A 23564-nucleotide genomic window follows, 5' to 3' on the forward strand; every position below is an offset into this window, starting at 1 on the left:
TGTGTTTTGCAGATCCGCCTGTATTGGTCCATGTTGCTTGCTAGCTAATGTGGGCATAGCTACTGTTAAATCACTTGAAAATAGTCTGTTATCCAGTTCCCTGTGTGACTTGGAAGAGATCTGAGAAGTGAAATGCTGTGTTTCACCTCTGAAACTCTCTAGTATGTTGTCTAACATCATCGTTTTTAAGCAACAGAGAAAAGGTGTGACTTATAGCATCTGTTCGGATTGACATCTCAGACTTGAACCTTACTGAGGAGAAGTGAAGACACTTCGGCAAGGACCTGCTTCAAAATAGATGTGTCTAGACTGTTCGTAGAAGTATTCTAAGTACCTCTTTTTGCAGAGCTGTTGTTAATTATGTGTAGGTCACTGTTTTCTTTTGAGGCTTCATAAATGTTTTAGGTGTATAAAGGAAGAGCGTTTGAGGTATTAGATTTGGGTGGGTATATCACTTCATTGAATATGAAATATTGTGATTCTTTTTTGGAGACCTCATGTTGTTAATATGCTACTTTTCTTTAGAAAGTAGCCCTTATTTTTTAAATATCCTCAGTCTGGTTTGTATTTTGTAAATGCAGTTTTTACCTGCTATTATGGGTACAGTTCATAGAATTTAGGTGTGTAATTGTTTAATTTGTCAGTGCAGTTAGACGCCTATACATCTGAGCCTATGAACTATGCTGAGTGATGGAGTGCAAATTTTGTATATGTGAAAGCAGACATGAAAAGTCTTAAAGCCAGAAGTAGCAAGATACAGTTCTAGAACAAGATGGCAAAGGAATTGGTCTATATGTCCAGTGTTCATTTAAAAAAACCATAAGCTGTGTGTATGGCTCTGCATATTTACTAGCTCCACAAATACTTTGGGAAGAGGTAATTTGAATTACAAAAAGATCTCTGTGAAATTTATATGCCTAAGTGAATATTAAACATATTGAAAGATTGGAGTTCTTAAATTTGTATTTACTTTTCGTATAAAATACTACTAACGAATAGAAAATAGTGTTAGTCAGACCTACACTGTTTGTTGTGTGTATCCTCAGTAGTTGCAGTAGTTTGATTTGCACCTGAAATATATTTTGGTTAGAAGTAAGAACACTGATTTTGTATGTTTTAGTGTCATTTAAAACTTTTTTCCCTTCTTTTGCCAGAGAGAAGAGTGGATGACTTTAGACTTCATGTCTTTGAAAACCACATCAGCATTATCTGTCAAAGCTGAAAAACAGAAAGAAAAATTATTGGAACAACAGAAAGCTCAAGAAATTGAGCAGGTAGGAGGAATTATATATTAACTTATTTTTTCCTGCATCTTACTCAAATCAGTATAATGATTTGGTTCAAATACCTAAGTCTTTTATATGTCACTAGTTGTTTAAATTAACCTCTGATATAGTTTACTACAAAGAGTATTTCTTTACCTTGTGATCATGACTTTAATGAAATTGTTCTGTTTGTGATGGGAAGGGTTTCATACAGGAGGATTATCTTGTGGAGCAAGCTCCTTATACTATCTTCTTGGAAAGCAGCAAGCCAGTTAGTTAAGTACTAAATTCCATCATATTTAAAGTACTTCTGAGATCTTTTGCTTAAGTAATAGTGGCAGACTGTGAGGCTGGCCTTCTCTGTTTTATATGTGTAAGAAGCAATGTTGCTTTGTGTGACAAAAGCTCACCTAAGTTTCTGTGTTGAAGCATAGGGTGTTGCGGCTTTTTTTTTTCCTGCAGAAAAAATTCAGACCAGGTGCTTGTGCGTCTCATGCCGCAGTAGCGGGGCAACATGTGGGAAGATCAGGGTCCAGTTGGGAATAAGGTTGTCAGTAAATTAGTTCTGTTTGCTTACTGTTACTGGCTGCTTCTTTTCTTTATGGATCTCCAAAAATGCAGTGTGGTCTGATCTGAAGACGTAGTTGCTGATCGCTGCCTAATGTTTACTTGTTCTAGCATCTCACATTAGGCTATTTATTGCTGTTAGACGTTCCAGTTAGTTGTGTTCTGGCTAAAAACCAAATTGGAGTGCTGTACTTGTGTGGTATGCAACAGTTGGGTTATTGTCTTCTGAGTAGGGATTAAAGGTTTTCTTTTTTCCATTTAATTTTTGTTGTATATTTTCTGGACTGCTAAAGGAGCACTTAGTGTGGACATCTGATAAATTCTTAAATCACAAGAACGTAAGCAAGTACTGTATGCTTAATGACAATTTATATGTGCTGTTGATCCTAGAAGAATACATTTTTTTATAGATCCTTCTACCCAATCATGTGCTTTCTGTGCAGCTTTATACTTTAGTGATTTCTGCACCAGAGTGTCTGTCCTGACATATTTGTTTGTGCAAAACAGAGTGTACAACAGATATGCACAACATACCTATGGCGGTGATGAATTGAAGATGTTACATAGACAACTTCTAGAATTGGAAAATTAGAAATTAGAATATTTTAGGCCATATCTAGGTAAGGGAATGAAGATCAGCTACTGTGCACTTGAAAATATGCTTGCATATGTTTCAAGAGCTTCACATACTTCAAATTCTCTTTGGTATCCTATCTACTGCCTGTAAATACATCTTCGTACTATTTTGTACACAGGAAAATACAAAGGTGTGTTCTGGGGAAACTGGACAAACGTAGCTCTAGAAGTTGGAAGGCCCGTGTTTCTACATTGCTCTGGGGAAAATGAATTCGTGTGTGCATGAAGTGGTTTGTTACTGATTCACAATGTGTAAAATGGTAAAAGGTTTTGGGACTGTATGTGTGTGTGTGTGTGTGTGTGTTTAATTGGTGACCAATTCAGGTTCTTAGAGAGGTAGTAATCCTGGAAATGAGTGTAAGAAGATGACTTGAAATCTCTTCATGATACGCTTTATTAAAGGAAAGAACATCTTTTTTAGAAGAATTTGGAAACTGTACGTGGTGGTGAAGATTGAAGCATCCTGATGTGGTGGATTTTTCTTTTTATTACTCTTCCTCTCTTTGTTGGAGATGCAATAAACAAACCCTCCCCCTAAACCTATCGTATGTTGAAACGGCTTTATGGATTCTCCTAACACAATTAACTTTTTTTTTTTTCTCTGTTTTAGCCCAGTGCTCTGTGTTCAAGTAAAAATGTTGAATTTCCTCTTTATACCCGACATAAGTGACTAGTCTTTGGAACGTCTTTTTACATATGAGCCTTTCCTTGCTAGATAATGAACTTGCTGCTGCTTTTGTATTGATCTAATTTTCCAAACTGGTTACAATTTTGTTTTCCTGTCTCTTGCATTTCTCTAGATGCGTCGATACAAAATGCAGTGAAGCAGGTTATCTTCAGTGCAGAGTAGAGCAGAACGCGCTAGTTAACCTCAGATTCTGCTAGGAGTTACGTTTTATTATTTTGTAGTAGTATGATGCTTAATTTAGCATTGCAGTTTTCCATACACAGGTTCTTCATCGTGTTGACCTTTGCGAAGTAATGACATATTAGTCACAAGTCACCAGTTGTCCCCTTTTAAGTGGGAGACCTGAACACACTAGTAAGTCCAAGCAGATTGCGGGTGTCTACTAGTAATTTTTGGTAGATGTATGCTATACTTCTATTTGTTTGCATTTTAATTATTAAACAGAATAGACACTATTCTGAAGTATGATGTTGGTATTCAAGCTGCCTTGAATTCTTCTAGCAATGTGAAAAGAGCCAGTTAGAACTACAGTTTTCAGTGAAAAATTTTTGTTAAACTATCTTACGAATCAGAAGCACTTCAAAAGTATTTCGCTCAAAGTCTTTCCTTAATGCTTCTCTTGAAGAGTAGTTCATTTCCTCTAGGGCTGCCTTGTTCCTGCTGTTTATTTTAACTTAGATGAATTGACTAAAACCACTGGTTCCTGATTTTGTTTTCATCCCTTGTTATCAACAGCTAGGGTTAATACAAAAATTCTTTGACTTTTCGGAAGCTTGAGACTGGAACCACTAATGATATTGGTTATTTCTGTATCTGTTATTTAAATATGTGTAAATGGAAATGATTGTAAGAAGTTGTGGCATCTTCATATGTTGTCTCTGATTAGTGCAGAGAATTGGTATAATTAGATATTATAAAACTGGTCTTAACCCTAGATGGAACCACATATTACGGAGACTGTTCTTTGGAAGAGACTGTTTCCTTCAAAAGTTTGTTAGTGTCTTCCACAAAGAAGGTTAACTGATTCTTTACGAGAATCCATAGTAACAGTGCCCTATTGAGTGCATGTAGGTTGATAATATACTTTTATTCATTTGTAGGTGGGCTGACTGAAATATTTTGATAGCTGTTGTTAAAGTGACTTTTTAATGCATCACATTTATACAGGTTGAAATTTTTTCTGTTTAAGGCCAGGCTTGCTGAGAGAGAGCTTAATCCCTATTGGAAAGATGGTGGTACAGGTTTGCCACCAGAGGAAGGTGAAGCAGCTTCAGTTAAGAAAGGTAAAAGACAACTTTTAGTAATAATCTCAAACCTCCTCCTCCGTTCTCCAGTCTCTTTACTACTATCAAGTTACTACTAACGTTGATGTAGCAGAATTAAGAATAACATAAAATAAAGTAAAATTTGGAAGAAAACTCAGTAGTAAATATTGGTAAACGTCATATTATGTTATTTTACAGAATTTATCCTGACTATTTTTTAATCTTGAGTGGTTTGACCTTCAGTATCTTCATAGAAAGTCTCCATTTTGAGCTAATTAAAAGAAAGCATGGTTTAACCAGGACAAGATAAATTGTTGTCATCTCATTTGGTTCCTTTCATTCCATTACACAAATTACAGTCTTAAATTCCACCACAGAAGGCTGAGTCACATTTAAATGAAGTACATTACAGATGCTGTTTGTGGAAGATATTATTTCTGCAACCTTTTCACGGCTTTTCTTACCCTAAGGTTATCCTGTCTATTTCCAGAGAGAGCAGCTAGGAAAACATTTTTCAGAATGTCATGGAACATTCATTACATGATAAGATGGGTCCTTGTATCCTGGTGACAGGGACAGTAGGGTCTCTGACTTTCCTGGTCGGGGGCTTTCCCCTGTGGGCAGTCTGTCCTGCAAACCATTAGCGTGTCCCCACATGCCAGCTTTTAAGAGCAGCAAAGATCAGCACTCTGTAAGAGGTGACAGGCCTCAGTGAGAATGCATCCTGGATGTTAAGACCCCTGCTAACTTCTCAAATGAAAAGCAATGGGTTACTCATTAATTTTCTATGCACAAGGGGTGTGTTGAAGAATGCACGCAAGAAAGGGAAACAACAAGAAGGTTCTTGAGTTCCATTAAGAAAACACAACTTCCCATATGCCACCGCTGCCTTGGAAATGCTCATTTTAAATGGAACAACTTAAATTAAATCAGTGGTATTACCAAGGTACATCTAGCATTGACTGCAAAACCATGTAATTGTATTATTATATTCCTTATTCTTTTGCATCCCTTCAATTTTTATATTACGTTTTGTTGAAGGTTTCCTATTACAGGTAGAGCGTTAAATAGGGATAACTACTGAAATATAAAAATATGCATTGTTTTAAACGCTAGTTACAGTGGTAGAAGATGCTGGGCTAAGTTGGTTACGAAAATCGTACCGAAGGATGAAGGAACAGGCTGAGCGAGAGAAACGGAATTTTGAGGAAATTGTAGCTGAGAGATATGGGGTAAGCATCTTGAATTAATTTTTTTTTCTTTTATTTACAACTAGTAGATGCTTGGAGAAGATTACTTTCATATAAAGGCATAAATACTTAATGTGTAGTGTAAGACATATAAAGAAGTAACCTCTAAAGCTTCTCTCAAGTGTTGGAGAGTTTAATGCTACCAAACTGTTTTATATCTTTTTCGTTAAATATTTTTAATATATGGGATACTATAGCAAATTGAAAATTCTTCTGCCTTGGGAGGTTCAAATGATCCCTGATACATAGTACCTAAGTGCTTCCACAATTATGATCTATGGTCGGGGAGATAGTTCTCTCTCTTCCACGTACAGTTTGTATATAATAATGCCAAGATAATTTGGAGAGCTGTGCCAGATTTTACCAAATGTGAACGTTCTGGCTGTTTGTGATCTGCTCAGTCAAGGTGTCTTGAGAATGCTGCTTGCTTCTAAAGTGTTTAAAATAGTCTTGAAAAGTTAATTTTTAATAAAACAACCTGCCATAAAAATATCAACTCCATAAAGCCTGTCTCCCTACATATTATAATACTATCTTCAAAAGCATTGATCGAGGGTCTGGGGTGTTCAATGTTTAGTCTTGGTCATAGCATCGCATTTGAGTTTTCTGTGTTTCGGTTAGGACTACTAGTGAAAATCTTGGATAAGGCAGTATGACTTCATATTACTGTCTTTGAATGGAATTGTAGTCATTCTTGAGTGATGAAACCAAGATGATCAGTACTGGCAGAAATTATTCAGAGTCAGTGATTCTGAACAACACTATTTTTAAGAATCTTTATCAAGAAACTAGTATTCAAATAATACAAATGCTGTAGTTTCCCAAGTACAGGTTAGTGGTTGAGAGAGATCCATGCCTGATTTGCTTCAGTATCTAATGTTTTGGGCAAAAAAAAAAAAATAATTGGTGGCATTTAATTCAGCTTGAAACAGGGAAGAGGAACACTCTTTTGTGTAATTGTCTAATGGTTAGAGTATTTTTCTAGAAAGCTAGAGATACGAATTCAAAGCCTGTTGCAAGGTGAAGGTTTTTAACCCACTCTCCCATGTTTAAACAGTATAACTGGGTAGTAAAATGCTTTAGCGGAACTGTCCATTCGTTCTGCTGAAGCTGAGCATCTGGTGAGTATAAATAAATGTTCATGATCAAGAAAAAGGAAGCCTTATTCTCTAGCTGAAGTCTCTAATTTTTAAGTTACAGGGAGAAGGCAGTTCTGAGGATTTGGTGCCTGCTCTCAGGAGTGCTTAGGCACTTTAGAGTGGATAAAAGGTTGAAATAGCCCAAAAAAAGGGATCAGAATGTCTTCACAACACAGAACCTCAGAAACTGGACTGTAACAATGAGCTCCCTTTTTTTTGTATTGATCTTCCTTTCCACTCTGTGGCTAATGCCTTCCACCTGCACAGTGACTCATTTTCACAGGCTAGTGCCTTTCTTGTAATACTTTATAGGGAACTTCTCAGTACCCCGTGACTGAAAAAGCAGTATAATTTTTCTTTTTTTTTTTTTTTTTTTTTTCCTTTAGTCAATGGAGATATTTCAGTCACGATTAGAAGAAGCTGAAAAAGTTGCATCCAAAAAAGAAAATTATTACAGACAAGGAAGATGGAGGAAATCTGACTATTCAGAAAGTGGGCAAGAGAAGAAGGAGCAGCATGTGAAGAAGGAGACGCACGATGAAGATGATAGAAATAAGATGATGTTCAGAGCGTATACTGGGGAGAAGTATGGCAAGGGATGGGTGCAAGAAAATAGAGGTTGCAAACGAGATAGATCAAGAGAACTCCAAGACCCTGACCTCAGTAGCCCAGACTCAGAGTTGAGAAGCTACCGCTCCAAAGCAGAAAAACTCTCTGATGAAAAACAAAGTCTAGAAAAGAGCTTATCTCTAAGCAACATGAAACACAAATTTTTGAAACCCTCTGAAGACGACTTATCATCTTATAGTTTGCATAATGACTGTGAATCACAACAGTCCTCTTTAAAACTGCCAATTCATAGCTCTTTGAGCAGCCGTTTCCAAAAACCTGGTGAGGATACTGCACTGTGGACCAAAACGCACGCAAAAGATAACGATGAGAAATTAATGTCTGATCAAAAGTCAGCAGGTGCTATGGACCAAGTTAATAAGAGTTGGGATAGAACTGCAAGTGATGGAAAAGAAAAATCACAACAGCAGTACCCAGAAAATACCCCTGAGAAGAAAGAAACGTTATCAAACAATAAAACATCATGTTCTAGGTATTTTGCAACTCTCTTTGCTTGCTGACATTTGTTTGCTGTATTGTTCGTGGGAAAGTATACCTGAAACTGTGTCTTCTGTGTTTGTGATAAGATTATATCTGATCATATCAGAACTCTTTAGTTGTTTTAACTTGGCTAATTTTTGAATAGCAGAAGCATAAGTACAGAAAATGACTTAGCAGGGCTAATGCTTCTGGCTTTAAATTAAATTTTCTGGTGTTGGGGAGAGAATGAGGGTAGGGAAAGGGCTTATAATTAATATTTCTGAAAACATTAAAACATACCTTGTTGATTATGAAGAGTTAGGTCAGGATTCAAACATCTGCTGTGGGCTGATAGATAAAATGCAAAAGTTACGGGAGAAGTATGCTCTTCAGGAGTGGCCAGGGGATACTCTGTGGTCTAAAATGCATCTAGACACCTATGTCTGGGCAATTGACTTTTATCCGTAGTTGACAACGTCAGGAGCTGACATGTAACATTAGCAGCCTTGATTAAATTTAAAGCTCAGTACCTTTATTCTGTCTGCTCACTTTTCCACTGCAATTTCACCTCAGCAGAAGCAGTACAATTTCTTTGACGTAAATCATTGTGCAGTGTTGCTGTAACTTGTGCTTTTAGCGCTCCTCTAAATTAATGCTCCTTCTGTGCTTCAGAGTTGGATTAAGTAAAAGACATTTATGTAAATATTTCTTTGAGTGTTTGGCGGGATGAAAGGTATTCTATGAAAGTGAAGTTGGTAGTATTGTTTCTTATGCAGAGTAAAGAAAGTTGAGAATGCTTGTGTAGCAACATATTTTTAAAGCTGTAACCAGAAGTTTATGCTGGGAAGTGTGTGTGTGTGTGTGGGTGGAATTGTGAGTCAGTTATATATCTGTCCAGTTAGCATAAAGGGAAATTTTCTTGTAACCGTTTGCCTCTTATTTTAGAGGCTATTAGAAGATACTATATTGCCAGTTAATAGAAGATACTGTCAAGTGTTAAAATGGTCTAGGTTATTTAGCATGCTGCTTATTCAAGTGCAAATAATGTAGAATAGTTGTGTAAGCAAATCCTTTTTTTGTGCAAGCCAGCTTTTAAATTTTGAATTCAGCTTTTTCTTCTCTTTTTGGTAGAGGGGAAAAGACATTTCAGGATGAAAGCTGAAAAGGTGAATTTTTTTCTCTATTTCTTTGGCACCCCCTGAGGAATTCACAGCTCTGTTATAAACATCTAACTTTAAGTGCCAAGTCCAGAAGCTTGTGCAACTGTCCTCCACCCACAGACTTTGGAGAGAGTCAACTTTTGGCTGAAGTGTCCCAGGGCAGGAACCTGTTCCATGCGGAGGAGAGGAGGCTTCTGGCCTGGCTCCTTCCAGGGTTGGGTTACATTCTGCCCCAAATCTCATCTTTCTGCAACCCCCAAAGATGCCTGAATTTTTTTTCTGTGGCTACAGAGGGAGACTAGCCTCCCAGCCTGAGCAGCTAAAATAGACCAAAGTAGAAGCTATGAACAACCCCTAGTCCTCTCGTCTCCTCAGCATGCTGTGCTCATGACCCATTATTTTGCTCCTCCTTTCCCATGTTAGCTCACACAACAGTATAATTGGCCTCTTAGGCAAAGAAACTGCAGTACAGTATTTCATCTATTGTTGAATTTAGAAAAGAAACATTAAATGCTTGAAAACACTGAATAAAAACTGAAGTAATTAATGTAGCAGGGGTAGATATGCTACCTGTGAGATGAACTTGTGTGCTAAATATAGTAATAGTAGAAAATAGTAGAAATATAGAAGATATTTATTTGAAATACTATGAGTGGTAGTATTATTACTGTAAATAGTTTCCTTCAGATCTTCCCAATAAGTAAAGCCAAAAAGTATTTTAGGAGTCAGGGCTGAGATAGTGTTATGCAAGTATGGGTAATTTTATTGTTTTGGAAAACTTGACAAGTAAATATTCTTGGGTGGTGTGTATCAGGAGGCTGGTATGATTTAGTTAGAGACAGGATTTGATGAGGTATAGTCAAGTTTAATTCCCTGTTTCTCATGTGCTCATTTCAGTTATTTGCATAATGAATTTCTTATGGAGAGATGATGAATTTGATTTCAAAGCTTAATTGTTGGAGTCTAACAAAAAGGAAATAGTTTAAGAATAGTTATTTCATTTGTAACAGTTACTACATGTAGTACTTCCAAATACCTCATTGTGTTAAAAAAAAAAAAAAAAAAAAAAAAGTATACTAAATCAGTACTGCCTGACTAGCCAGAAACAACTGGATGACTCTGAACTGTTTTTGTATTGTACAAGTTAGGTATGTTTTCCAAATTCTGCTTATTACATGAAATTCATTATTTTCTACTTTCATAGGGGTTTATGAAATGCACTTTTCCTTTAATTGTAGGACAAGAAATTGTTTGCATGATGTTTGAACTCATTTAAAAAAAAAAAGAATTTGAATGTATAGTGTGTTGCATGAGGAGTTCCTAATTCTAGTACAAGAATAATTTGTATGCATTACGGGCGTCATAAGCGTCTCTCATTTTTGTTTTGTTGTTTGTCTTAGTATTAGCCTAGGTGTCATTTTACTGGGAAATAAGAAATACAGCGTTATAGTGTGTTTAGTTCCTCTGAGAGTAAGACCTCACAGAGTTAAACCGGCAATGCATTAGCTATTTCTAGACATTAGACTTTTGTGATCCTCTTTATTTTTCCAAAAGTTGCCCAAATAGTTGTTGCCCAAATAGTTATTGCCCTGAAGTGTCTGGGGCTTACCAATTAAATGCAACGTATAAACTAGTGAACAGAATGATTCATCATCTATCTCAATAGGAGCCTATTGAGGTCTCAGCTGGAGACTTTCTCAGCTCTTAGTTCTGTTTTTTTCATCCTGGCTTCATTCAGGGATGAGGTCTGGATGATCCACGGTTCTCTTCCGCCTTCCTTATACTATGCTTTGGCTTCTGTAAAGACACCTAGGTATTCATGGAAGGAGAGGTGCTGTGGAGAGCTGGAAGAACGTGGAGTGCATCTGTGTTGCGGTTCAGGCACAGACTCTGTGAAAATGAAAATGTTCACTCAGAGTTGTGTGTGACTACAGAATCCATAGCTTGTTCTTCTGCACAGACAGAAAGAAACTATTACATGTGTTTAGATAGTTAGATTCTTACCCCTCATCTGAAACACTGTGCACATTTTTTTCAAACAGTGTGAAACTCGTATCTTGCTAACGCTTTACTAATTAGGAGCGAATAATCTTCTCTCTCTTTTTTTTTTTTTTTTTGGACTATTTTTAATCAGGCTGAAAATTGTCTCCTTTAAATGCCATGTAATCCTTCAGGAAGTCTGCCTTCCTTCTCATTTCTGTTTCTTCCATAACTTTCAAAAGGAGAAAGCAAAATCTGAGAGCTGTAACATACAACTGATGGCAAATATAAATAAAGCGTGCTGGATGTCGGAACATAACTGTTGTTAATTGCTAACAACAAGACAGTTCTGGAGATTGTCCAAAATACAGAGACTTGAATGAGAGAACCATGTGAAGGCGACCTTCATTTTGCTCTTACTGGATTTTTTTTGCTTTTCCTGTAACTACTGAGTAGAAGTTAGTGACACCATTCTATCCTTATTAACTTGAAAAAAGCAACTACTGCTTTATAACTTTATTTTCATTTTACTGATAAATAATGGTGAATCACTTTTATGGTGCAGAACCATTACAAGTATAAAACCTGTAGCTTTTTAGCTTATGGCTGCCACAAATGCAGTAAGTGCAATGTTAATTCTAACTGGACAGAGCTGCAAATTTTGGGAATCTAGACTGTGTGCGGAAATGGTTTGCTCATACAAGTGCAATGAATCCAATTATTATGATAGAAAAGACTGAGTAAACTCAATTCTCTTCTTTCCTGTGCAGAAGAGTTAAGCATAGAAACTATTGAGCTAATCTTTTCTTTTGTATGTGTCTTTTTTTGTGTTAGTACTGTTAAACCTTATTATGCATCTTCTGTGATATTTTAAGTCTGTTTCTTAGCCAGTACACTTACTGAGCTAATTTATCTGTAGTGTGAACATTACATGTCTGGAAAACCATATAGCTTTTGCTTATATTGACTTACTTTTTTCCAAGTTCTTTTATGCTAATTCTTCTCCTTAGCGGTGTTTAATATTACTGTGTCTGAGGTAGTATATGACCTGTCTTTCCATTTACTTCAGTGAGGATTTTTATTCTTTGCAGAATTTTGTAGAAAATGTTGACTCTTGGAACTTTTCAGGGTTGGATTTTATATATATATATATACATATACATATATATATATATACACACACACACACAATTTACATATTTTTTTTAAAATTGAGAATAATTTATAAGCTGCTTCTCTCTTTGTTTCTTCCTAAAGTTTTAAGTCTTCCAAAACATATTGTACTCTTCTACAATCTTGTTCAGTCAGTCACAAGGAAATCTTCATTGATAGGAGTACTCGGATTAATAGGTGTTGCTAGTTCAGCTCCTTATCTCTCACACTGACAAAGTACTTGTTGGGTTTTATCACTTCTAAAACACACAGTTTCTTCAGCCTATAAATCAAAGTGTTTTTGACGGTTATGACACAGGTTAATTAAAAGTGCTGATTGGATGCCCAAGGGATCTCCCCAGAGGGAAGTGTCCATCCAGCTAGTTTGCTAAAAGTCACACTTAATAATGTGACTGCTTCAGAGTTTAATTAGAGACAAGATAAAAACCAAACCAAAATAGTGGCACTAGTCTCAAAAAGTTCAGACAATGTTTCAAGCAGTAACACCACTTTAAAAAAGATCATGAAGTAATAAACATATCTTACTCTCTTTAATGAAATATTCCCACTGTGCATCCAAATCACAGGATGGCTGAGGTTGGACAGAACCTTTAGAGATCATCTAGTCCAACCCCCTGCTCAAGCAGGGTCGACTAGAGCAGGCTGCCCAGAACTGCGTCTAGATGGCTTTTGAATATCTCCAAGGATGGAGGCTCCACAACCTCTCTAGGCAATTTGTCCCAGTGTTCTGTCACTCTCACAGGAAAGAAGTCTTTCCTCACGTTCAGATGGAACTTCCTGTGTTTCAGTGTGTGCCCGTTGCCTCTTGCCCTTTCACTGGGCACCACGGAGAAGAGTCTGGCCCCATTTTCTTTACCCCCTCCCTTCAGCTCTCTCAGCCATTCCTCATATGGGAGATACTCTAGGCCTTTCATCATCTTAGTAGCCCTTTGCTGGATGTGCTTCAGGAGCTCCATCACTCTCTTGTACTGGGGAGCCCAGAATTGGACACAGTACTCCAGGGGAGGCCTCCCCAGGGCTGAGGAGAGGGGAGGATCACCTCCCTCCACCTGCTGGCAACACTCTGCCTAATGCACCCCAGGATACCATTGGCCTTCTTGGCCACAAGGGCACACTGCTGCCTCATGGGCAACTTGTTGTCCACCAGGACACTCAGGTCCTTCCCTGCAGAGCTGCTTTCCAGCAGGTCAACCCCCAGCCTGGTTGCATGGGGTTATTCCTCCTGAGGGGCAGGACCCTGCACTTGCCTTTGTTGAACTTCAGGAGGTTCCTCTTTGCCCATCTCACCAGCCTGTCCGGGTCCCTCTGAAGGGCAGCACAGCCTTCTGGTGTGTCAGCCACTCCCCCCAGTTTAGTCTCATCAGCAAACTTGCTGAGGGTGCACTCTCCCTTCCTCCAGGTCACTGATGAATACATTGAACAAGACTGGACCCAGCACTGACCCCTGGGGGACACCGCTAGCCACAGGCCTCCAACTAGACTCTGCGCCATTCACCACAACCCTCGGAGCTGTGCCCTCCAGCCAGTTCTCAATGCACCTCCCTGTCCACTCATCCAACCCACACTTCCTGAGTTTACCTAGGAGGATGGGATGGGAGACAGTGTCCAAAGCCTTGCTGAAGTCCAGACGGACAACATCCACTGCTCTCCCCTCATCTCCCCAGCCTGTCCTTCCATCAGAGAAGGCTCTCAGGTTGGTCAAGGATGATTTCCCTTTGGTGAATCCATGCTGACTACTCCTGATCACCTTCTTTTTCAATTGTTTTAAAAAATATACGTTAAGGAACAGCAAGAACTTCGGTATCTCTTTCTTTCTTTTCTTTTTTTGTTTTTTATTTTTTTTTAAATAGTGAACGTTTTGTTGTTCATCTTGTAAGGTTCTGTTTCTGTGGAAGTTAATGTAAATCTTTCCGTTGACTTTTTGGGTGTTGGACTGGGGATCTTCAAAAGAAACAAAAGTAACTTTGGGAATTTCCACAGGGCTGGGGAGGCCTAGCAGTTAAAAGTGACACCATCTCCAAAATTCTCTCATTTTTCAAAGCCTACAGGATTTAATCCTATTAAGTAGCGAGTGGATGTTTTCTTCTCCTTTTGATGTCAGGGACCTATATCATAACCGTATTGTTATGTCTCTTTTATGTCAGCTATTTTACTTTCAGCGTTGATTGGTTTTTAGTCTTTTCTGGGTTTAGAGAAAAAACCCGAACTTGTTTGCCTCTTTAGAATAATTCCTAGGGAGCTTACCTATTGTTATAAGAACTCATATACCTACTTTTAATATTAAAACTGTGATATAAGACTATTTATTACTTGCTGTAGCTTCTTAATTTTCGTGAGAATTCTAGCATATCAACCATAACATCCTTAAAAACAGAGAGTGAACTGTGAAAAGATAAATACAGAAGTATAGGTAAGACTTCAAGAGGTAGAAGTCCATTTGACTGGCAGGAGGAAAACTGGGAAATGGATGATTATGCAGGAGTTGGGAGGTATGAAAGGGTCACCAAAGCCAGAAAAGACAGTTAAAGAGTGGGTTCACATTATTCTTCCTGTTCTCCTTGGTTGTAGCTTGCTTGTACCTGCTACTGGCTCTCGACTGTTATTTCATGCTAAAAAAAATGTTCATTAGATAGTGCTTTTCATTTTAGTGATATCAGAAGTAAAAGGAAACATACCTAATGAAAATTTAATTCAAGCTTCTTGGTTTGAGTTCTTTTTAATATTGTTTTGTAAAAGAGAAGAATTGTAAAAAAAAAAAAAACCTAGCAGCTTCTGATGGCAAATATTCCTGTAATACATTGTTATAAATTATTTTGGCAATGGGAGCATAATACGCTGGTACAGTAGGTATCTAATACATAATTATTCAGGTGAATACTATACTATATTTCTATGGATTTAGTGCTGTTGGTGTTTTACAGGCATGTGTCAAAGGATGAGATGTCTCAGGTCCTTAGTGAAGAGGAGATGAACAAACTTGGAGCCAGGATTGTGAAAGCAGAACTCATGGGAAACATGGTAATGTTTTTGAAGGGTTGTCATGATTTACTGCAATTTTTCTTTCAGGCTCAGTGTTTTAGCCTAAAAAAGGAGATTGAGTCAAGTGAATATTAAGTTCTGTGAAATATGCTCAGAAAAAATTTGAAGATACTGTTTTTCCTCTAACTTCTGCTTTAAATGCCATGGTCCGTAAACTGGAATAGATAATTCAGGTCCTCAGAATTGTAGGCTTGGAAGCATATCCCAAACTGGTTGCTCTCTGCCTTTTTGGTAGGATTTAATGTGTTTCTGTTAGACAGGAAGGAGGAGAAGACAACAAAAGTTCCCAGTGTGTTGCAAGGTAGGCAGTGTCTTGGAGTTCTTGTTATTTTGTCAACTTTATCTCAAGAAGACGCTTGTGGTCCATACTTTGGCTGTATGGACACAGAGCATTGGGTTAGGGTATGGAAATACAAGGTTAAAAGGATGTCCGTGGGTTTTTGCATCCAGCTCTGCAATGAGAACAACTATATAGTTCTTTGCATAAAGCTCCCCAGAATGTCGTCTTGTTCTGGAAAAAAATTTATCCATGAATTCATGGTTAACAGCTGCAGATGTAACACTGCTGTAGGGTTTTTTTTTTTTTTCAGACGGCAACCTGAAAGAGCAAGAACCTCACAGTTTTGGAAAATTCTGAATTCTGAGAGCATATATATATATTTTTTGTTATGTTCAGTATGGTTATACTGGGTTATTTATTTTTAGCTTTTTGGTAGGGGGAGTGAAAAAGCAAAACCAAACCTTTCTTCCCCTCTCTCCTCCCCCAATCTTCTTGTATACCTAATTCTCCTTCATACTTATTTGCAAGTTTATTCTTTTGAATAATTTTATCTTGTTCATAATTTATGTTATAATACTGCCTGGAGACTTCTATTATAACAAAAGTCTTAGTCTATTAGTATTTAAGCTGTGTTTTGCAAATGATTGCTTTGAATAGCTGCTCCCAGGGAAATATTGCTAAACCTTTTTTGAAGGATATTGTGAAATAACCCTTCTTAGAAGTAAATCCTTCCTTTTTTTGTTAAACAGTAATTTTTAGTGCACCTTTGTTTACCTCTGCCTCTTGGGACAGAATCTGAGCACCAAAATCTGTGTAATTAAATAACAAGTAGATGTTATGACTTCAAGTACCAAATTTCTTTTTCATGAGAGCCATTGATTTTTTTGAATGGCAGGAGTTTTTAGTGTGGTTGGCACATGATTTTACTGGCTGGATTAGTGCACAATGTTGATGTTTTCAAAGCTCTTACCACATAATTAAAACTTTGATATGAGATAGTATCCATTTTGTAAATATTTTCTTTTCAAACTGATTTTATATTATGGATACGAAATTTGAACAAACATACCTTTTACAGAAAAACTGTTTGAAATCTTATCAACTTCAGTAGTGAACTAAAAGTAACTTAATCTGTAGCTTTTGTAGTTAGTACATTTGTGGGGGAAATACCCTGGTGAGAAAAATGTGTTTATGAATGAGATTGTGTGTTAGGATTGTGAAGGACTATAGTGTCAGTCATATAAGATTATTTTATAGCCTTATATTTCTAAGGGGAAAATGATGGAAAGCATCTGTACACTAATTATTATAAAATGTTGAAAAAAAGGAAAAAAAGGCATCCCAAAGGCGTTGTCATGGAGAGCAGTGAAAATTCGAAAGTGTTTTTCCTCTACTGCTCAACTTTAGTAGCATTGTCCTCATGAAAGTAGTTTGGGCACAAGTGTCTTTAAGCCTGACAGTAACAGAATAAGAATAGTTTGAATAAACATACGTGGAGGGTATGTGGGGAGGGAATTATTCTTTTTTTCTACGGTTTTGTTTTGTTCTGACAAAAATCAGGTAGCAGAAGCCAACATTACAGTTTTACTGCTAAGTTTATGCTTTTCTGCACACGGACTCTGAAATTGCGTATTTTTAAAATACAAATATAAATCACAAATGACAAACCCTCACCTTGTTCCTCTCTAAATACATTTTCAATCTCATCAGAGAAAAACCATGAAAAATTAACTTTTTTAAACAAGATCGTCGCTGTATATTAGAGCAGATGATTATGTAACTGCGTGGGCTGGAGCTCAAGGTTGCTCATATGGGACAAATGAATTCTGAATTGCTAGTTTTTCCTGACGTGCTGTATGATATTAATCAAATGACTTAATTTTTTGGGGGCAAGTATAGCCATGACTGGAGTCCAGTGAAACTTGCAAAGTGGTCAGAGCATGAATGGTTGTAGACTTTCTGATATGTTAATAGGCTGTCACCTGACTTCAAATTCTTAGCAAACCATGAATTTGGCTCATCAAAAGCGAGATGCTTAGTTTGCCTAATGAAGAGATGGACAAGAGAGCAGGAGTGTCAGAAACAGTTTAAGCAAGACTGTAAATAGTTCTTATTTTTGATTTCTTTTCTTTCCGTCTCTTAATATCCGAAGCAAGCGCTTAAGTGCCAAAGACAGACAGGTAGTGTAGAGCCATGTAAAACTGGATCTGAGACTCCTTTCTCTTGACTCATTAGAGTAACAAGTAGACCAAGGGTGTGTGTGTGTGTGTGTGTGTATATGTGTGTGTGTGTATACACACACACATATATGTCACATGTACATACACACACAGCATAACCTGGAAAAAGTTATATGCTGATGCATTCAGGCTTCCTTATTTAACTTCCTATATGTAGAACAGCACCTGTGTTTAGTTACATAAAGCATTTATTAGCATAACTGAATAATGTTTAGACATCATTTTTGTTGTGTTTTTATGGTGATATCCTTTAGATGCCTCTGTTTTGAAAAAATATGTCAATTTTATCTCCAGTAAGGAATTATGTGAATGGTATCGACACTTTTTCTTTAGTCTTTTGTGTCATAAGGGTTAAAAAAGTATATAAAGCATGGAGAATTGAAATAAATCATTTACTTTGTGATACAAAGGTCTCTTAAAGTTTCAGCAGTTAAGCTAATTCATTACCACCACTTTCTTTGAAGGAGTTGGCTTCAGAACTTCAAGCAGAGCTTGAGAATGCACGCAAGTTAAGGGAGAATCAAAACCAGGTTCCAGCAAAGCCTGGCAGAGAGGTAAGGGAAAAATATTCTTCTATTCTTTGTGCTAGCAAAATGGTGTAATAGAGATAGCAATTAAATTGTAGAGTATGTAAAATATATTAAAGAAAATTGCAAGGTGTGACTTAAGATGAGCTATTGTTCAACTAAAATTGTACTTTTTGGTGAAAACATTTTCTCCGTTGTAACCAAGTTTTTCTTGTAGTGTTTTCTCAGGAATTATGCTTATACCTTCCATTAAAAGTAAAAGTGAAATGTGTGATGTGTGATGGATTGCCCCGGAAGCCTAGACCTTGGTATCTGGAATTTAGATTCTCTTGCCTTTCAAGCGCTGCAGTAACCAACATAGGCACCGAAGCAGATGGTCTGCATCTTGCTTAGCTTGCCAGGATTTGGTGCTGGCTGTTGTATAACTGGGATGTCCCTAAAGAACCTGTCACCTCACATACCCTTTTTAAAGGGTGGCATTCAAGGAATGCATAGTAATTTTCTTCCATACTAGCTTTGATATACCTACAAAGGGAACAGGGTCAATACCTTCCTTAATGGACTAGTCTTCATGATGGGGAGGAGACTTAGGCAAAAGTGTAATTTTTTTTTTTTGTCCAGTTTGTCACTGACCCCAGTTCCAGACTTCAAATTCAGCTGCAGGTTATTATCACAGTTTGAAGAGCCACTGATATTTTTTGAAAAATACTGATGTCAAACATCTTACATTGACTAGTGTTTCTCCTGTCATCAGAAGACAGACTAATATAGAACTTAGTGTATGATCTGTTGCTGAGTACATCATGACAGTCATGTGAAAGTATAAGTCTCAGCCCTTGAATTCACAAGGGGAATGCAGGATGCAGAGTGGAAATGCCCTTTCAGTTCCCAGATTCAACCCCGGTAACTATGCACACAAACAAAACAGAACAAAAGCTCTGGGTAGGTAGACTATGTCTCGTGTAGTCTGATTGTTAGGCCTGTTTTTTGTGTATAAACAAAAAAGCTGAATAAAGCCAACTGTAGTTATGTAATTACAAAGAACAAATACTTTCGAGTTTTAAGACGAGAAAGTAGAAGGCTTGCCGTATTAATTGCTGGTCTTAAAAAATATATGAGAAGACCTATTCCTTAGGAATTGAATAATGAATAAAAGTTTTGGGCAGCCTAAGTCTTAACTGTAGTCTGCTTTTTAAACTAATTTTTAACAAAAGGACTTTTAAAAAATGCCAACACATGGTCATTACAAAAGTACAAAATGTAAATGCCACTGAAATTTCACAATGGATAAATCATTAATTTAAAAAAAAAAAAAAAGTGAAAACCTACTTAGCGTGAGGCCTGTCTTTCTAGCCTTCTTGATCCTGAGGACACTTGATCCCGTAGCTTTTGCTTTTACTGAGTGATAGGCTTCTCTGCAAAGAGTATTATGCTCCCAGCATGTAGAAACACTAAGCTCAGGAATGAAAGAGTTTGGGGTTCCAGAAGGGTAAATGGGTGAAGAAGAACATGAGTCTGTATCCTTCTGGTTACAGCCTGACATAGGTCCTGATCTCTCTGTCAACTGTCATTTACTGAATGCATGAACAGGTCCAGAGGAGTACTACTGAAGAAGGAAGGCACATTACAGATTTGGCTAGACTAGAATACCAGCTTGCTACCCTAAAGCCTCAAAGAGGTTGACTCACTCATTTCTGTTTATGAATATGCCATATAATATGTATTTTTTTTTATTTGTGTGATTGTATGTCTTCATTTTTGAGCGGTTGTGTGCATAATTACCTGGGTTGAATCTGGGAACTGAAAGGGCGTTTCCACTCTGCGTCCTGCATTCCCCTTAAACCTGATTTGGGGGAAAAGAAAGTTGTGAATGTTCCCTAGCTTTTCTCCCCTCCCCCCCCCCCCCACCCTGGGAGCTTAATTAAGCCCCCAGTGATCGCTTAGTGTAGTGACTGATGTAAGCTCCTTAGAAGGATTGAAGGGTTTAAAAACAGGGCTCCTACCTCTCAGAAGCAGCCTGTGGATGCAGGGTATCTACAGCTTTGTTTTTCTTGTTGACCTTCTGTGTACCCCAGGGGCAACATGTTGAATAGTTCCATTACTTCAAGGCTAGTTTTTAGATCTCTATTTCTGAATCCCCTCCCCACCCCCTTTTTTTTTTTTTTTTTTTTTTTTTTTGGTTTGTGGGAATGAAGACTGTTGACAGTCCTGCTGTTTTGGAGTTTCCATGGTTTGCCAATGAAAATAATCCTTCGCAGATGCAACAGAGCTGATTTCTGTAGTTCTGCAGATAGTTCTGGAACCATGTCATGCCTCAACAGTATCCACCTCTTTACAAACAGCTACCATGTTCCTCAGCTTCTTAGGTTTGTGGTAAATTAGCAAAATTATCCCCAAACCACTATGAAAACCTTGGGATTTAATTGAAATCCCTCTGGATTTAATTGCTGCCAGGCCTCACTATCTAGCAGGTGAATGGCTTCCCGTAGATTTTCGAGGCTTACTGTGTTGCCTTTATGGATATGCCTTGCTTGTGGCTACTTGTGGCCTGTATTTCATGGCTTTGAGTATGGGCAGTCCAGCGAAGTTGATGGTTGCTCTGTGCATAGTACCGTTCTTGTGATGGTTGCCAGGGTTTTCTTGCCAGTTTTACAGCTCAAACTGATTTTGGAGTTTTGAAGCACAAGCAGAATGTGTTAGGTGTCCTACGTATCAAGGGCCAACTGTATCATGCTGTGTGTTTCAACAGGCAAGAGACAATCTTGTAATGCAAGAGAGGACGATCTGTGAAGATCATGTATTTGATACTGTTTGAACCAATCTTTTAGCCTTGACTGTCCCAGTGATAGCCTCAATCAGTTCAGGCAGCTACGTCCTGAAACAGTTTCCACAGAACTGTTTTTCCAAATGAATGTCCTGTTGATCCCAAAGTTGGATACCAGTAAAAAATGTGAAGAATATTATTTCAAGTCTGGTCTGTCTTGGGCTCCTTGAGGCAGCAGGCTCCTAGAAGGTCCTGAAACATGGCTTTGCCTTATCCTCACTTCTGTTGTGATAATCAGAGACATAAGTCAGGAAGCAGTGAAGGTAATTTTGGGTCTCCGTAGGTAGGGCTTTTCTGTTTTTTCTTTCTTTTTTTTTCTTTTTTTTCTTGATTAATTGAACATGGATCAACTCCCCAATTCAGTTCACTGTTGCTGAATGAAGACTTGTGCTAACATAAGGGGTGTCCATGGGTGACCGAAGTTTGTACAAAGGGCAGGATCAATATTTTTGACAGTAGTGTTGCCTTCTACTTTCAAGTGATCAAGAAACTACAGACTGAAGGGACTGTGAAGTGGTAGTTTAAAATCTGCCTTTTTTTTTTTTTTTTAAATCCCTTCCCCTGGCAAGAGAGAATAGAGGTGAATCTAGCTTTTATAGTTTGTTCAATTTGGACAAGAATTCCACCCCCCCCCCCCCCAATTGTTTAAAAAAAAAAATTTGCAAATGCTGATGTTTGGTGTTAAATGCCATACCTATATCAGGTTATATATGTCACCAGGGTTGCAGGCCCTGATAAGACAATTTTTTTAGTAGTTTTCCTTTTGGCCATAGTGATCCTTAGCTTTAAAACCTGCTATTTGTAATGCATTTACAATTTGCAAGTAGAGATTTCCAACTGAAAGAAGCAGAACAGGACTAATGTGTATATGTCTTTCAGAACCTAGAATAGCAACTTAATTGTACAAGATATTGCAGTAGAACAGAAGTCCGTAGGTGCATCCTGAGTTTTAGCCCACTTGGGTAATCTTATAGCCAGGATTTATCCTGGGGAGGAAGGTTTTTTTTGTTTTTTTGTTTTTTTTTTCTTGTTAGTGTGATGTTTCTGGTAAATAAAGTGAACAACCACAAAGAAGTAATGTTGTTGCTTTTCTGTACATGAAGGTATCCTAGGTTAAGTTATCTTGATATCGAAAGAACAATAGTAACATTGTAGGAAGCTGTTTTTCGGTAGCATTGAGGGGCTTCTGCATTCACTAATAGCCCTAATTTTTTCATTTTCAACTGCTAGTCTGGTACGTGTCCGAAGTACAGAGAAGGTGAAAATCTGTTAGTTGAGTTGTTCCTAAATTGTTGTTTCTGAGTAGCTTTATAGATGAAATTCTGTTTGAATTGAGTTGCACATTTTTCAGTCTGAATTTGTCTGGTTAAAATGGTTAGTTTTTATGGCTATTCCTCTTCAAGGTATGAATACCTGTTGTTTTGCTTTTTTGCTACTTAGGGAAGGATAATAGTGTTGTTTGGGGATATTGGCTCACCATTTATTTAATGACATCCACATTGTTTTTGATCTTAAACAGTTAATTTCTCAATTGCATATTCTCCTACTGATTTCATGTAGCTAATTTTGTGGTAAAATGTCAAAATGCATTTATGAGAACCCAAACTGAGGATAATTTATTTTCAATAGCCTCTGAACTGATGTACTTTCATTAGTATTTTCATACTTAATTGTACTAGGAAAGCTAAGAAGCATCCCTGTTATCACACTTTGTGCATGAATAAGCGATTAAGAAGTTTTCAACTCTATAGTAGGCAGAAAGACTGTGAGAGAATACAACTGTGTATCGGGCTACCATAAGCTAATAAGACTTCTCAGATTCATGAATTAGAACAGACTAGAAGGGAAGATAATTGGTAGTGAAAGGCACCTTTATTAATTTTTCTTCTCTTCGCACCTCTAAATATGTCAATATCTGATGTCCGAAGCGCATCAAAGATTACTTTCTCTATTACTCTACTGGTAACATTAAATAAACATTCTGGTCCTGATTTTTGCTAGTTTGGAACATGAATTCAGAACAGACTAACAGCCTTATTTTGTTTTCTGGACACCAGACAAGCCTGACTTTTGGCACATTGGATTAAATACCTCTGATCGACTAGATCCTGTGGCTATATCTGTTGTGAATGGCAAGTATCAATGCTGTGACTGAAAGCACTAGGTGCAAAACGTTAGGTGTCTCAACCGTTTTTTGGTGCGACTCCTGTTAGACGTTTGCCTGTTTGAACGTAGCACCCCGAAGGTCTGTAGGCTGAAGGTGTTTTGTGTGTGGTGCTGTTGGGTGCTGTGTGCGCTTCTCGGCTTGGGCAGGTGCCAGCCGGGGAGCCTCTGTGTTGCTCAGTGTCGGCGTGCTCTCGCCCCAGAGCACGTTAGCTCCTTAAACTCCTTAGTTCAGTAAGGTGCTTGAAGAAGTAGTAACCTTAAGCATGTAGACCTATA

At 37.7% G+C, this 23564-nt stretch overlaps 1 protein-coding gene across 1 annotated transcript in view; it reads left to right on the forward strand.

The window, feature by feature from the left end:
- Positions 1-23564, forward strand: part of CWF19L2 (CWF19 like cell cycle control factor 2) — an 85557-nt gene that overhangs the window by 18305 nt on the left and 43688 nt on the right. Inside the window, exons 5-10 of the mRNA XM_068930345.1 lie at positions 1155-1274; positions 4346-4439; positions 5538-5653; positions 7197-7912; positions 15134-15230; positions 18236-18325. Of these exons, the coding sequence (XP_068786446.1) occupies positions 1155-1274; positions 4346-4439; positions 5538-5653; positions 7197-7912; positions 15134-15230; positions 18236-18325 (1233 nt within the window). The remainder of the gene's footprint in view (positions 1-1154; positions 1275-4345; positions 4440-5537; positions 5654-7196; positions 7913-15133; positions 15231-18235; positions 18326-23564) is intronic.

This window comes from Struthio camelus, chromosome 1, assembly GCF_040807025.1.
Source record: "Struthio camelus isolate bStrCam1 chromosome 1, bStrCam1.hap1, whole genome shotgun sequence".
In the NCBI taxonomy this organism is placed as follows: Eukaryota; Metazoa; Chordata; class Aves; order Struthioniformes; family Struthionidae; genus Struthio; species Struthio camelus.